Source organism: Astatotilapia calliptera, chromosome 5, assembly GCF_964374335.1.
Source record: "Astatotilapia calliptera chromosome 5, fAstCal68.1, whole genome shotgun sequence".
Classification (NCBI taxonomy): Eukaryota; Metazoa; Chordata; class Actinopteri; order Cichliformes; family Cichlidae; genus Astatotilapia; species Astatotilapia calliptera.
Window position 1 is genome coordinate 22,656,786 of NC_137426.1, and position 16,318 is coordinate 22,673,103.

Consider the following 16,318-nt stretch of genomic DNA (forward strand, 5'->3'; position numbering starts at 1 on the left):
TAAAACTCTACCATTATTGACAGCTACGATTATTAAAGACACTCCAGAGGACAGGTGAGTGATGCTGGGTTTGTGATGTGTGCTGACTTTTGACCAGCGCCACATAAAGCAGTCTGATTGATAGTCCATCATCAATTCTGTTCCTCTGCTGACCTTTAAGTTAAAGTCCCCAGGTTGAGTTCCTTTTAGATCTTTACCCTTTCCTCCAATAATGTAAAAGTGTTTTGCACAATTAAATTCTATTTTTTGAAGCTCTTTTGAGCTCAATCAGCAAATTCTTAAAAAAGAAATGTCACATTCCTTGGAGTCATCATAAATTACTTCCCAGTTTCTGGTTTCAAAATGACTGCTTCCCTAATTCAAATCATAAAGACTTTAAAGCTCTAAAAATACACACAGCCGCAAAATACAGCACACAGAACCGGTGGGAACATACGCAGATGGCAGCACAATCCAATGTTATAACATGAATGTGGTAAATCAACATGTTGCTGCGATGTCAGCGGTGCTTCACGGCGTGCACATATCATGGGTGAAGACTGTACAATAAATAAGTAAAAAGACAGTCAGACACCATTAGTTTCACACAGATCCACACCTGTAATATTAACCTACACAGTCTTATACAACCATATTGCATATCATAGACGAGGGCAGAATTATGAGCTTCCCTATGAAAATTGTATGTAGTTAAGAACAAGAAGTTTTCAACATAGTTTTCCAAACATCCAAAAAAAAAAAAAGTTTAATTTTGGACACTTTCATTATTTCACTTTACAAAAACCAGAAACTGCCAGGGTCAGTGCTCAAGTCTTAATGACCTATTTATACTGTGTGTAAACTGGAAGATAACCCTCAGCTTTCCATAAAAAGGTCAGTTTTTCAGGAGGCTAATAATACGGACCTTAGTAATCTTTCTTTTTTTTCTGAAGTAATTCGGTTATTGTGTGCAAATAGAAATAATTTATGCGTTCCAAAGACAAAAGCTTTCATAGGGAGCTAAGTTTTTATCCTCATCTGTGTGTGTAGGGACTTTTTTTTTTTTTTTTTGGGGGGGGGGGGTATAAAAATGTGGCTTAAGTGATACCTCTGCAGTGTGGTCCTTCATCCCAGCCATCAGTGCAGTCTGAGACCCCATTGCACAGTTTGCTCATGTGGATGCACAGCTCTGTTCCCCCACACTGGTATTCATTGGGAGGGCATCGTGATACCGTGCTGTGTGGACCTGAGGGAAGACAAACACAAACACGGTTGACTGACAATGTTAAGTTGTAGTTGTTAATGCCAGCTTAGTCTTTACTATTTCCACATGTCGGTTTCATTCTCCTTTTTCTGTAACAATGTGTTTTACTAACATCCTTCTTTGAATTTTTGTTCCCAAATTTTAGCGCTCGCTGCAGTTTGCTCCAATTTCCAGTGGTGGCTGAAAATCCTTCTGCATACAGGAAGTCAAATTTCTGGTGTCACAGTTTGTGGAAGTAAATGCCACAGATGGATGCAGATGCAGTACAAGTACACTTTGTAAATGTTAAACTCTGAATTTAATAACCTCTCATCCAAACAATTTCAAAGTTGACAGTACTTTTCAGAAGGTTCCCACTAATACATATTCTATGAATTAATTTATATAAATAGCAATAAATTGCAGACAAAATCTGGGATGTAGCAAATATGATTTCTTTTTATATATAACATTTGTCGGAAGCTTCAATAAATGCTCCATTTTCAGAAAATTTGGATTTTTGGTTCAGGCTTCTTAGGTTAGTCATAGACTTAGCAAAGCGTTGGAAACATTCCTGAGATTTTGGTCCGTATCGACATGATAGATTCATGCAGTTGCTGTAAATTTGCATATCTATGATGAGAGTCTCCTGTTCCACCACATCCTAAATGTTGCCCTACTAAACAGATCTGGTGAATCATGAGGCCATTTGAGCAAAATTAACTCATTGTGATGTTCAAGAAATCAATTTGACATAATTTGAGCTTAGTGACACATCCCGCTGGACGCAAGCATCAGAAAATGGATACACTGTGGTCTTAAATTGATGAACATCATCATCAGCAATCCTCAGGTAGGCTTTGGTGTTTAAATGATGCTCAGTTGCTACTAAGGGACCCAAAGTGTGCCAAGAAAATAGCCCCGATACCAATATAACAGATTGGCAGCCTCAAATGTTTATACAAGGCAGGATGGCTCCATGAGTTTACGTTGTATATGCCAAATTTTCACACTACCATCTGAGTGTCGCAGCAGAAACTGAGACTCATGAGACCAAATGACATTTTTACCAATCTTCTACTGTTTGGGTAAACTTGTGAATTGTAGCCGCAGTTTCCTGTTCTCAGTTGGCAGGAATAGAACCAAGTGATGTCTCTGCTGCTTCGGGGTTCGACCTGTTGTGCATTCAGAGATGCTGTTCTGCATATCTTGGTTGTAACAAGTGATTATTTGAGTTACTATTGGCTTTCTATGAGCTGGAAGCAGTCTGGCCATTCTCCTCTGTCTTTTGACATCAGCAACGCACCTGAGAGATGGCTGTGTGGTAAAATCACAGCAGAAATAATTCAGACCGGCCCATCTGGCATCAACAATCGTGCCGTGTTCGAAGTCACTCAAATCACGTTTCTTTCTTTCATGTATTCATGCCTTAATGCTTTGAGATGGTGCAATGTGATTGGCTGATTAGTTGTCTGCATGAATGATTTGTACTGAATAATCTGTACGTATATAGATAGATCTACTTTAGTTTATTCAACATAGGAATATAACCCAAAGAAAGATTAATTGGTTCCATTTATAATTGGTATCACTTGTATATTTAGTGCCTACATAGTTAAACTAAATAAGAGAAGTCACTCTGCTTGGGTTTCCAATAAGAACGAACCACTCACGGCAGGAATAAACACAAGTGTGATGGATACCAAAATTGTACTGTATCACCTCATCTGTGAAAACACCTTCAGCTGTGCCATTGCAAACACTTGTTGAAAGCAGCTTTGTCTCAAGCCACAGAGGCTCATACAGCACAGCCCAAGAATAATCTTACCCTCTGGATCTTCATCATAAGCCTTGTCCCTTTATCTCTTTCATCAATTTTCTCTCGACTATAAACCGTGCAGTAAAGCAGGAATGCTTTAAAATCAGTCTTCACAAAAATACTGCCCTTTTGTTCTAGCAGTAGATGACAGACTTTCTGACAAAGTCCTCGGGCACTACATTTGTCAGACCGAAGGAACACAAAATCCTTCTCTGCCACCTCCTGAGTTAAGCTATCCATTCCTAAATGTCTGTGGAGAGTACCACTGCTGTTGGATTCAACACAAAACATCTACAAGAATAAAGAATCCATAGTCTGGCTTTCAGTGAATCAACCTATATAGGTACTATTATATCTTATAACCTTTAAAGAATACCTTTTGTCTAGATACACTGTAGAGTACACCTGACCCAGTCACTGTGCTGAGTAATTGATGATTTAATCAGAGCTGCATGTTGTAATATCTGAGGTTTTAGAGTTGGGAAACCTCGCTACATAAGATCCTGTTCTTACACTGGCTGTTGTTTTGTGAAACATTAAGTGTCTCCTCTGTGTAATGCAAACAGGAAAGATTACATTTAAAAAAATCTAATGTTTTTTCCTCTAGTACTTCTTTATCGTGGATGACCATGCATTTTTCCTGCTTGCCAACTTAACTGGCAGAAAGACACAGCAAGCATCCAAAGCACCACTGAGGCAGCAAAAGATGGCCACTAAAGAAAAGTAGGAGGAACTATAAAAACACACCACTATCCTAGCTTGGACTAGCCAAATGACTGCCTTCACTGAATCTGCAGTGTGCACACAGCTCTCTCCAAAAGGCAAAACAGCAACAATAATCACACCAGAGCTCTGGCATGTAGTCCCGATGTGAGTGTGTGCTAAGGAAAGAACTTTGGGATTTCTGGGAAGGAAAACATGTTGACCTTTGAAAAGTAAATTCATAAAACTTTAACTGGATATAGAAAGAACATATGCTGACAAACCCCTTTGCTAAGGAACCCCTTTTTCCTTTTTTGGGGATTGAGTTTGCTGTTTTGTAACTCTGACCAGACTTTTTTTCCCCCCACAGACTAAATGACTCAGCATAACCCCGGTACAAACCCTCTATGTGTGCCCAGAACTTTGGCTGGTATCTCCAAACTCCTTTCAGCATATTTTGAAGCAATAATCCACAACTTTCGGCAGCTCTTGTAACTTTTATCATCACAGTAATAACATCCAGTTTGCAGCAGAATTAGGCTATAGCTGAGAACAAATGCTTTAATTAGATTTCATACTTGTGTTTGAAATGTGATAGATGGTGAGACGGTTCTACTCAAGGGATAGTTTGGCATTTAGAAAGCATTTTTTCCTTCTTTCCAAGAGTTAAATGAGAAAATCAATACCAGAATGAAGCTCCAGCCGAGTTGCTTAAACTACTTTCCAGTTAAGATTAGTGATATTTCGAGACATGCAGCTTGTGGGGATAGGTTAATTGGATAACCCAAATTGTCACTAGGTGTGAATGTGCAAATGAATGTGAGTGCGAATGGTTGTCTGTCCCTGTGTGTTAGCCTTGCGACAGACTGGCGACCTGTCCAGGGTGTACCCCGCCTCTCGCCCTATGACAGCTGGGATAGGCTCCAGCGCCCCCCGCGACCCTGAAAAGGATAAGCGGAAGTGAATGGATGGATGGATGGACATTTTTTGAGACAGCTTGACTACTGTAAAAATTTCCCTCTGCTTCAAATCTTCATGCGAAGCTCTGTCCCAGCTCTGCATTTAGCACAAACACACTCGAGACCGGGATCAAATTTCCCATCAACTCATGCCAAGAAAGAAGTTTCAAACTGATCCTTTAAGTTTCGTTCATTAATAAAACAATAACCTAAAAATGGGAAAAAAAAAATTTTTCTTGTGTTTAGTGTTATGACATATACAAGTGGTAGGAATTAAGTTTTGTTCCTCGCTTAACGCACCGACTTCAACCAGACTGCTTGCCTATATGCTACAGATGCTTTTTCTGTATATGTGAAAAGTTAAACTGTTGGCTCTGCCTTTCTTCCACGTTGTTATGCCTACTCACTTTCCTTCTTTAAACAGCACATAAAAAATGATTTGTCCTCCAAAGGCGAGGTAACGTGACGGAGGCAGAGAGAGAGAGAGTGAGACAGAGAGGCAGACAGAAATAAAAAGAGAGAGCGAGAGAGAGAAGACACAGAAGGCCATGTGAAACACCTCATCCACAGGAAGTGGCCAGAAACCCACAAGGCTCAATTCTTCTTCAAGCTGGCACCAGGCGAAGGTGCCGCGGTAGAAAAGGCATTTCTAATTTGAATTAAACAGGGTTTTTTAATCAACATTCCTCTACAGTGAGTGAGCCAAGTTAGCAGGCCCGAACCTTTTTTCCTTTAAGAAGTTTCCTCTGCTCTATTTTTGTACAGAGCTCATTCACTAGTTCACTGAAAGACCTGCACAGGGCTACTGGGTACAGATTCAACTATTCTCTATCTCAATACGGGGGTCCACGAAAAAGAAAAAGTATCTTAGTGCCTGCATTGTGATGCTGACGGTGGTTAAAAACTGCGTTTGGGGAGTTTGACTATTCTTTTCCTGTGGAGAATCAGAATTTGTTCCAAGACCTAGTTTCTCCACTACAGACGTCACGGAGGCATCAGCAGATACAGGACAGATGTCATTTCTTCCATATGCCTTAAAAATTTAAAACTGCAATGCAATATGAGAGCTGAAGTAACCATCTATTTTATGATTTACCCCTTTTTTAATCTGCAGAATCAGTATAAGCACCTGGCGGTCACAGCTGGAGCCAAACAAAGCTTTTCTTCTTTAAGCACCAATCAAAAGCAGGCTGAGGCATACAGGATTTCATACACCTTGTACCAGTGGAGTCTCTAAGCCGCTACACACTGAGGTAGATCACATGGACTTTTCCAGTCCAAGGGAATGAGGGCAGAGGGGGGCAATGGTAGTGGGATGGTGAACAAAGAACTAAGGCCATTGTTTGGATCATACAAATCGGCTGTGACCCCCTACAAAACAGGCTGAGCCACAGTGCTGTAAGCAGTGTCACGTGCGAAGCCTGACCTGAGCTGTGGTACAGCCACGTGGAGGGAGAGCTGGGGTAACAGTAAAGGGTAAGGGCCACGGGGCACAGGAGCAAAGTGATGACAGGGCAGCTGGCGCTTTGTGATTTATGAGGAGAATGTTGTATGTGTCATTTAGGACTCTCTCATAATTTTGCAACTAAGATTTTTTTTTTTCTTTCACAAGATGAATGCTGAATGATTCATCCTGGAAACTGCTTCCTCATCTGCATTCCCTCTCCACCAGTAGAAAGGAGACAAGCTGATTGAGAGGGAGTCATGATCTGGGTCTGGATTAGGCTGTCCCAGAGCCCAAAGTCTGTTTGGCTGCAAGGGTTTTCCACTGAATAGTTCACACTTTCCCCCCATATTGCTAGTCAAATGGATTCTTAATGCACCAATAAAAACACAAATACAAATAACGAGATCCTGCCGGTGCTACAATAAAAGATAAAAGGAGTTTTATGCGAGCCAGAATGAGGCTCACTGCAGAGAAAACCAATTCTACCCCACTGCCTTTTATTACATTTGAAATACTTCAGACATTTAAAAATGAGAACGTAAAAGCAAATTGTACAGAAAAGAAGAATCTAATCAAAGGCGTCACATATACTGTAAATGTAAACTCATGACCATGTCCTCACGGGCCCTCACTGGTGATGCTCTTGAGCCACATGACATATTCTTGGATGAAGCGCCCAGATCCTGACCCTCGACCCTCCCCTACCCCACACCCCCCTTGCCTGCCCTGCCAAAGGAAAACAAAACCCCAAACAACTAGGACACCAAAAATTAACACAGCAACAGCACAGCCTTCGCTAAGGCTAAGAGAGGACAGAGAGGGGACAGCGAGGGGGGGTCTGTATTATGATGTGGCTACTCAACGCAGCCCTGTCAAAAAAAAGATGATGGGCAGCAAAAGAGCAGGCACAGCAACGGCAGGCAGCCGAGCGGCAAAGGGAACAATGCTGCACTTCACAGCTGTTTTTTCCCCTCTTTCTGACAGCCATCCTATAAACACTTTGCTCCGCAGGTGGCAAACAACACATTAACCTGCCACTCGAAGCGCACCTGTGGGTGACTCACAAGTACCACAGTGGGACAATTTTCAGTTAGGCTATCTGAATTTTCTTTGTACAGGCAACCACATCTGAGTATTAGCTGTGCTTTTTTTTTTTTTTTTTTTTTACAAAAATTTACATCATAAAAGTTTATTTCAGTAATATGTAGCTTGACTGTGTGTCCTCTCCCCCCACCCTGCTGTTTAATGGTTGGATCTTAGCTCTCTGGCTCTTTGCTCACTCTTTTCATTCTAAGATATCAAGACTGCATTTTCCTTCCTTCTTGTGGGGGGGTGGGCTTCTAGGGTGGCTGGCAAGGGGACAAGCAAAGCAGGAAGGCTAAATCTAGCTCTCGAAAGCACAACAAACTGAGCCTTCTCCAAACACACGAGCACCACTGCTCCTCGGGGCAGAGCAACCACTAAGCAAACAGTGCTGTCAGCGCATTAAATTGAAAGATTCAAACAGGACAACATCATCAGAATACCCCAACCAGCTAGACAGAGTGGACAAACTCCGGTATTGGTTATGAGAGAGAAAAAGTCAACGATACAGGCAAAAAAAAAAACCCAAACAAATCTGGTGTGGTGTGAAATTTAAATATGTGGGGGCATTGATCCAAAACACACTTGCTCTACTTCAGCTTTAAAAGTACAGAAAGGAGTTTAACACGTCTTTCTCTCGCACAGCAAACGAGACGCTCTTTCCCTACCCTTCACTCTTTCTCTTGGAGTTTTGAAAGAAGAGGAACAGACCCGTCGCTGACTAAAATAAGGTTTTTACGCGGCGCCTCTTTTTCTCAGATTGAAAAGACTTCTTTCCTCACCATGGTGTGAGGCTTAACTCTCAGTTTTGTTCACATTTTCCTCAAAGACTTACTGCTGGCCCAGAATGACTAAATATCTGAAAGGCATTCCAGTCCACTTTGGCTCAGACCTCTTACCCAGAGAGCAGCAGGCTGACTTTAATCGTCACAAATCGAGCACCGAGCCCCAAACCCCAAACCGAACAGTTATTTTTAAATTTGTTACAGACTAATTATCACCTTGAGAAATAGATAAATGAAACACAAGGGTCGGGGGTTGAGGGGTCGGGATGAGAGTAATCCTCATTGTAAGAGGAGTGTGAAGTTAAACAAATGCTGCAGGAGACAAGCTGTGTGTTCAATAATGCACACTACAGGATACAGGCTGCAGTCGTTCGCTGCTGCCACTAATCAGACACAGGTGGTGAGAAAGATGAGCCACAAGGCAAAGCCAGGTGTTCAGCATCTGTCTGTACATTCAAAATGCAGAGTTTTGTTTTTTTGTTTTTTCTTCAATTTACTGATTTTCTTTGAGCCGAAAAGCATGCTGTATATTTCTTTTTAGGCTTGCTTTCGCTTTATGGTGCCTATGGCCTGCCGCACCTTTTTTGGGGCAGCTCAGATTACATAATAGCGTTTTAAAAATTGAAACGCCTGACATGCTTTTTTTGGCTAAACATAGGCAGGGCTCTGCTTCGGGCGCCAGCTTTGCCCTTTTTCGCTGCCCCAGCCTCAACCCCTCATCTAAAAACGGCCCCTTAGTCGGTGGGTCACATCTGGCTCGCCACATCCTTCAATATAGTCATTACAGTAAATGCACAATATACGTTCCGCGGAGGTGAAAACAGACCCACAGGTTTCTATTTTACACATAAAAAAAAGGAACTGCACTGAAATAAATGACAGCAAGTCTTAATGTAAAAAGCAGGAAAGGATGATGCCATTTACTCACGTTAGAGGCAGAATTTGTGCAAATGCAGCTGGGGTTTAGGTCGGAGTTAGTGATTTCTCTAATGATTCGGGCAGATCTTAGCCATCATGAAATACCATCAGGAAGTCAAATAATGGGTTCAAAAATCCTTCTGCAGCAAGAGAATGAGCCTGTCATAAAGAACTGTCTACTGCAGCAACACAAGGAGGCTTGCAACAGATGGTAAGGCCCCCACAGAGCCCTGATCTCAGCATCACAGAGTCAGTCTACATAAAGAGACTGAAGAAAATAAAGGAGCTTAAATCAACAAAACAAGATGCTTCAAACCACCTACTCTTGCCAACCACCTTGAAAAACTTTGCAGAAGTGCACCTTGCACTGAGGTTTTATAAGGGGAAGTATTTTTTTTTCCTGCAGTTTGTGTAACTGTACCCGAAATATAAGAAAAAATATCTTCGGCATTATGTTTTCAAAACATACCTATGTTACAGTACGACATGAATAAGCAGGGGGGGAAATAGACGAACGAATGGCTATGTACACGTTTTGTTGTGGCCATTGGGATTTTAGTGTCCCTGTATCCTGTCTGTGACTTTACCCTCTGTGTTCAATTTGTTACTTCCTGTTTTTACATTACAGGGTTTGTCTCTGGTGTCTTTTCTTTAGATATATTTACTGTCCGCTCTTTACCTTGATTATGTCCACCCGTGTTTAGTTTTCCCCTGTTACTTTGTGTCTTTTTTTCCCTCATTGTAACCACTCTGCCTTTACAGAGATTACGTTTGCCGTTTCCTTTGGAAACGTGGATTTATCAACTTTGTTTTTTGGACTTTTTGCTGCCTGTAAGAAAATGGTGTTCAGTTACCTTTTGCCTGTTTTTGGAGCATTTGGGTCATTTTACCTATAACTATAAGATGTTTACATTTTTTGATATGCATCATGTATATACAACATGTATTGCACATTTTTAGATTTTTTTTTTACACCTATGGACTGCTTAAAAATCAAATATAAGACTTATTAATTTGAACTTTTACACAACCCTTGAAAGATAATACGAATGTAGCCATACATATTGGAAATATTTTTAAAAATAACTGAAAAGGGAATGGTTTGAATCCTTGCAGAGTTTATTCTTAAATATAGGAAACTTTAAATATAACACACAATGTTATTTTGCAGAATAATATCAGTGAATTTTGAGAAACCTATGGGGCATATGGCAGGGAAAACGACATCAGTAGAATATATAAAAGGTAAGGAGCAGGAAATTTCCCTCAGGAGTTACACTGGAGTCTTTTGTAATGCAATGAAACAAGAGTTATCTTAGACTAGGCAATAAAATGTGAATCCAAAAGTTCTGCTTGCAAATCCAAGCAAAGGGGTTTGCTTGCTTTTGAGGTTAATTTCACAGGCATAACCTACACTAAAAGATGCAAAGCAAGTCTATCAGTGAGTCTCAACCATGGTAACAGTTTACTGCGCATACACACAGACTAGACTAGCAGCAACGTGTCAAGCAGAGACGTGTAATGTCAATTAAATCTAGCAGCTGTAGTCAGGTAAGATACCTGGTCATGATGCAAAATAATTGTGTTAGAATTACCTATTAACTACATACCTATGGCTAAGAGCCATGACTGAAATCCTTCAGATTCCACTGAACTGCATGTTTTAGATTCATTAACAACTTTTAAACTTGAAAAACAAAATGTTTAGATTTGTTTTAATAACAGTAAATACATTTATACAGTTTTTTGAATTTTAGCTTCTGCTCAGTTTTTATAATTGCAAACATTTTCTATTTGATTGCATAGTAAAAGCGTGAAAAAAGCTCCATATAAATGAAACCTACGAATATAAATGCTACAAGTGCTCTTCAGATCAGCTCTAGTGATACTCTCTATCTGTTGAATGCATTTATAGGTACAATAACACACAAACAATAAGAGATTCCAGATGTCACGTTTACACCTTTTTTTAACTATTACTACTATGAGTCCTCTTTGTCACGCGTGTCTGCATTAAAACTTAAATTTCCTCCAACTGCGAGAATCAGATTTACTGAGTCGGTTAAAGTGTTGTCTAATTATGTTGCTGCACTCATTTGGCATGGATCCATGGTCTTTGAAACCTATTTTCCTCATCTTCTTTAGTTAATAATTAAAATTGTTATTATGAGAGGTAAAAATGTGTGTAAAAAAGGGGAAGTACTTATACCTTAATCCTTGTAGGAACAACAGACACTTATACTAACCTAGGATTATCTAATTTAATGGCTTTAATATGACCTTGGTTGTTGCTCCTTTTATAACTGCTGTCTTATACAACAGTCAACTGTATATCAGCAGATTATAACCGCTTTTACCTTCCAAGGTTAAAGATGAAACTTACTAGATTTTATTTTCACGACAGTCTTTCATTTCTTCTGATAGGCATCAGTGAGATGCTCCACTACATCAGTTGTTTTCCCACTCTAAAAGTGGCTGTTACAAATATGTTTCATCTCCTAAAAAGCTAATTGCAGACTAGACAGGAAATGTCAGTCTAAAAATGCACTTAGAGGCTACAGGGAGGGCCATCATTTCAGCATCACGCTCTTCCTGTGTTATCGAGGCAGGAATTGACACCCTACCTGAAGGCTGCGGACCACACTAATATTCATCTTTTGGCTTTTAACTGTTCATTGACTAGAAATGTAGTTCAAAGTTCTATATAAAGGCCTCACGCCCAGAAGACCATTTTATTTTTGTTTTACTCATTCAGTGTCCCTCTATGCCAGTCTGACCCAGCGCCCCGGAGTACAAAGAACAGCATTGTAGGGGTTACGCAGCAGGGCAAAGCAGCTGCACTGGACAGTGGCTGACTTCACTGGCAATAGCCAACACCTCAACAAAGCCCACTGTGAAGCTCCGTCCACATGAGTGAATAAATAAACTACCTCATGCATCTTTCAACCAGAAGCATCTGCAAAAGGCCCTCAACAAAGAGCACTTTTAATCAAAACAATAAAAACGCAGGTTTGTCAGTATATGATGTTTTTGCTGTCCATTATTATCTCTTGTCATATTCTCTGAAAACTCTGGTTTAGAGCAGCTTTTTAGGCGGTTAGGTTATGTTGGCCGTTATGCCGTCATTTAAAATTTAATGTACTGCAGCAAATTAAAAATTGCTTCATCGCAGAGACCATCCAGCAGGGGAGCGGCTCAGACTCTCAGTGTTGTATGCGGCACATGTAGAGTATGCATCACAACTAAGCAGACGAGTTTCAGAGTTAGGCAAGACCTTCGCAGTGTCGCTCATCCTTATTTTTACTCTTACTTAAAAATTTTGACCATCTTAACGTAAAACTAGCTCATATATTGCCTGTGGCTTCGGAAGATCTGCAGTTTGAGCCCCAGCTCATCCAGTCTAAAGATTGATGTATCCTAAGGCAAGATACTGAACTCAAATTGCCCCCGAGGCATCTATCGGAGTGTCAATGTGTGCGCGTGATAGTTAAATAGAAAGTATTTAAAGGCACAGAATAAAGCGCTGTATGAATGTGTGTGTGAAGGAAGAAAATGTGGCTTGTATCAACATCAGCTGCAAAGCCCAGTATTGCTTCCATGCCTATTGGGGTTACAGACTCACAGCATATTTAAGCTCCCATGCTTTTGTCAAATTTCATAAACGGAGGAAAAACAATTTGTTTGTTATCACTTATCCATTTCAGGGTCATGGTGAAGCTGGAGCCTTTCCCAGGTGCCATGGGGTGAGAGCACGGGTCACCAGCCTGTCGTACGACTATAACACATACTGACAGACAACCTTTCGTGTTCATGTTCACACCTACGGCCAATTTAGAATTACCAATTAACATAACCTGCATGGCTTTTGACTGTGGGAGGAAGACCGAGAGCCTCTGGCGAAACCCACGCCGGCACTGGGAGAATATGGACACCCAGGACGGCCCGAGCAGCTTGTGAATTCAAGCCCGGGACCTTCTTGCTGTGAGACATTAGTCCTAACCTCTTAATGTTGCATGTGGCTAATAATTATGTTTGTTTGTGACTACATGCCGATAGCATCCGTTCATTGTTGGTTTGGGTGTTTTCTTGAGATTTGGAAAACCTGATTGCTGGTATATTTTGATTACGGCAAGGATAGCATTAACTGAGCATAAAAGAAATTCACGATCCCAATTAAAGCCTCCTGTGCCAGATGGTTTAACCACCTGTTTATTTTCTGACCTTGCTTCACTTCTAGAGTTTTCCTCCCTGACTGTATAAAATCGGGTCCCTGGAGGCAATAGGTCCTATGACTGCTGCTGTTGAGAGGTTTGGCATACGATAGATGGAGTAGCAAGAAACAGAGGATCAAATCACTTCTTCCTGTCCCAGATAGACACAGAAGAAGAAAGGCCAAGATGAGAAGCGGGGAGGGTGTGTGTGTGTGTGTGTGTGTGTGTGTGTGTGTGTGTGTGTGTGTTTGGCCTAGGCAGGTTGTGAAAAACAGCAGGTTTCTCCATTGCTCTGGGCGAGTCTCTAATGACTTCCAGACCTGCTCTCATACAGCCTCATGCGTCTAGACTGCAGCTACAGTTCTCTGTCCACACAGTTGCTCTCTCTCTCTCCCAGGTCAGCCCCTCCAAAAACACACACACACACACACATACACAGACACATACCACTCCCAAACCCACCCGGAGCCCTCTGTCCTCTTAGATAACTACAGGCATTTTAGTCTCAGAGGATGACCAAAAAGACACTGCTACTTTCATCCTCACCCCAGGGATTCGGCCTCAAAGCATCTCAACATCTAGTTGAGGACTTTGAAACAAGAGCTGTCTTTTTTTTTCTTTTTTTTCTTGTTTTTTTAGCACTTTCTGTTTGGTTTCGTGTCACGACTGTGTCCTCTGTGGGTCTGAGTGTTAGTGGAAAATCACATTTACCAGGGAAAAACAAACTTTGTAGATCTTCTAATTGGCCGTGACAGAGCTACTCAACGGCAGAACGACCTCCTCTCATTTGCTGATAGAACATCCCATTGTTTTCTCTCGTCTGGCGGTGGTTAGCCAAATAAATCGAAAAGTGCATCAATCTCGGTCTTTTAGTCAACAACTGCTGTTAGAGCGTGTTTGAGAGAACAAACGCTGCAGTATTATATTGGCATACCCCGGATACAGAGGAAGATACATTTTACAAATCTACCCATGCAGGTTCTGATCAATTTCCAAGCCAATTTCACACTTGGTGACCGTTGGTTACGTGCATAATTCACACATTGCCAAAAGAATGTATTCTGCACAGAGAAGCTGAAGATGTTCTTTAGACCAAGTGAGCTCGCATTTTTAATTTGAGATTGAATAAAATGTAAGGTCTGCATAACACTGCATTTTTAACTGATTTAGTGAAAATGCTCCCTGTCTTAACCTGCCTCAAACACACCCTTATTCTTATCAAATGTGATAAGCAGTAACCTGAGCACAGAATGATTCACTCTGGACTCTATTATACAACAAGAAAGAGAAGCAACATAACTAGTCTTTAATGTCTCTTCTCAGGACAACAGTTATCTGTCTCTGAATGATTAACTGCCAGATAGTTTATTCTGCTGAATAAGTGAGATGCAGCATGCTCAATAACCTGATGATTTATTTGGATACAGCATATTTGAGCCTTTAAACTCATTATTTTTTGAAAGACTTACAAACATCAGGCTCTTCGTCAGAGCCGTCCGGGCAGTCCTTCTCCCGATCGCAGCGCCAGCCCTTTGAGATGCACGTTACCCCATCTTTGCACACAAACTGCTTTGGGCTGCAGGTCCTTGGGGCTAAAAAGAGATAGAAAAAGAAAGTAAGACTAAAAGGATTTCTGGGAGAAAAATAAAAGCAGCTCTTTTTTTTGTCAATGATCTTTATTCCTGAGGTCTCATTAGGAAGCGGTGTCTGTTGTGAGTCAATAGAAGCTCACACTGGCCCTAATTAGGTTTTGGAACGTTGTTACATGACGGAGGGCAATAGAGAATGGATACACACACAAGAAAAGCAAAATGAGCACTGAAGCAAGCCTGGAAGCAGCTTTGCATAAACTTGCTGCACCTAAATATCCAGGTCAGTATTTGCAAGCCGGTGGCAGAGAAGCAGCTCGTCTGGAGGATATCAAAGAACATCCTGTTCACTGAATTACCCTCCCTCTATTACCCCCCTTCAGTCCAAACTTCCAGGGCGAGGAAAAACTGCCCACTCTAGCCACAGCCAAATGGCAGCGCATATTCAAAGCCACATTAATTCAAGTCCTCTCTGTGCAGCACATGAACACTTTAACAACACATATACACACAGAGAAGCAACAAAGCTGAGTCATTCAGCTTTGGTTTTGGACGAGCAGGACTTACTGTTGAGCGGTGACCAAAAAACAGACGATGGAGTACAAAGTCTTTGGCTTTGAAAATACGTTAAAACAAATGGAAGAAATAATCTCGGTCTCCAAGATTTTACAAACTTAGTAGGAAAACGTAAACACTGACCTAAGCTTTTTAACCATATTTCATTCAACGTGTATTCAGCTGTCACTGAAGTGTAAATAAAGGCAGGGATTAATGAATACTCTGACATGGACTGCTCTTCACATTGTCCCGAGCACTCTTTGTTCACGTCCTCTTGTAAAGCTGTGTTTTATACAGAGCAGATGTTATTTATTATTGCCAGTGTTTGATAAGTTCCCATAAGGTAATCACTGCAAAATAAATTGCTAAATTGTTTCTTTTTAAATCATTCGTCATCAGAAAGAGTAATTCCTACATTACTTAACATGTGTACGTTTCAGTTGCTCTACCTAACTGTAAGGAAATCATACAGAAGTGATGCTTTTTTGTGGTTTTACAGACAGCAGCCTACGATCTGTGGATGTTTATCAGAGTCTATGGTATTTACTGTCTGTCAGCAGCTAGCTTAACATTTGCCATTATGACCACATGCAGCAACATCTTATAAGTACTCGCTCCACAAGGTTCAAAAATCCCAGCAGATATGTGAACGCAAGCTGTTAGCAGGCAACCGGCTAGCTTAGCTAAGATTACTTTGTTGATACCAGAAGGCTGAAGTCTCCTCTTCTGAACAAAGACTGTATACATAAACTAGACTTTTATATACAGTCTATGCTTGCAGCTGCACAACCCAAGCCACAGTGCTAAGCTAAGACATACCAGACCACGCTGAAGACGGAGAGACTAAGATGACTTTGAACCAAACAACATATTCCTCTAATTATATTAGAGTTACTGGCATACTGGTAACTAATATAATTACTTGATTCCCCCCCAAAAAATTAATTCATTTTAATAGTAAGTTTAACTAAAACGGTTTTTTTATTATGTTACAAACAAAATATAATTTTCTAGTTAATTTAAAG

At 40.8% G+C, this 16,318-nt stretch overlaps 1 protein-coding gene across 1 annotated transcript in view; it reads right to left on the reverse strand.

Annotated features, from left to right (window-relative positions):
* Positions 1–16,318, reverse strand: part of LOC113022588 (low-density lipoprotein receptor-related protein 1) — a 99,615-nt gene that overhangs the window by 66,075 nt on the left and 17,222 nt on the right. The window contains exons 2-3 of the mRNA XM_026168130.2: positions 14,616–14,738; positions 1,088–1,225 (exon numbers count right to left, since the gene is read on the reverse strand). Coding sequence (XP_026023915.2) covers positions 1,088–1,225; positions 14,616–14,738 — 261 coding nt within the window. The remainder of the gene's footprint in view (positions 1–1,087; positions 1,226–14,615; positions 14,739–16,318) is intronic.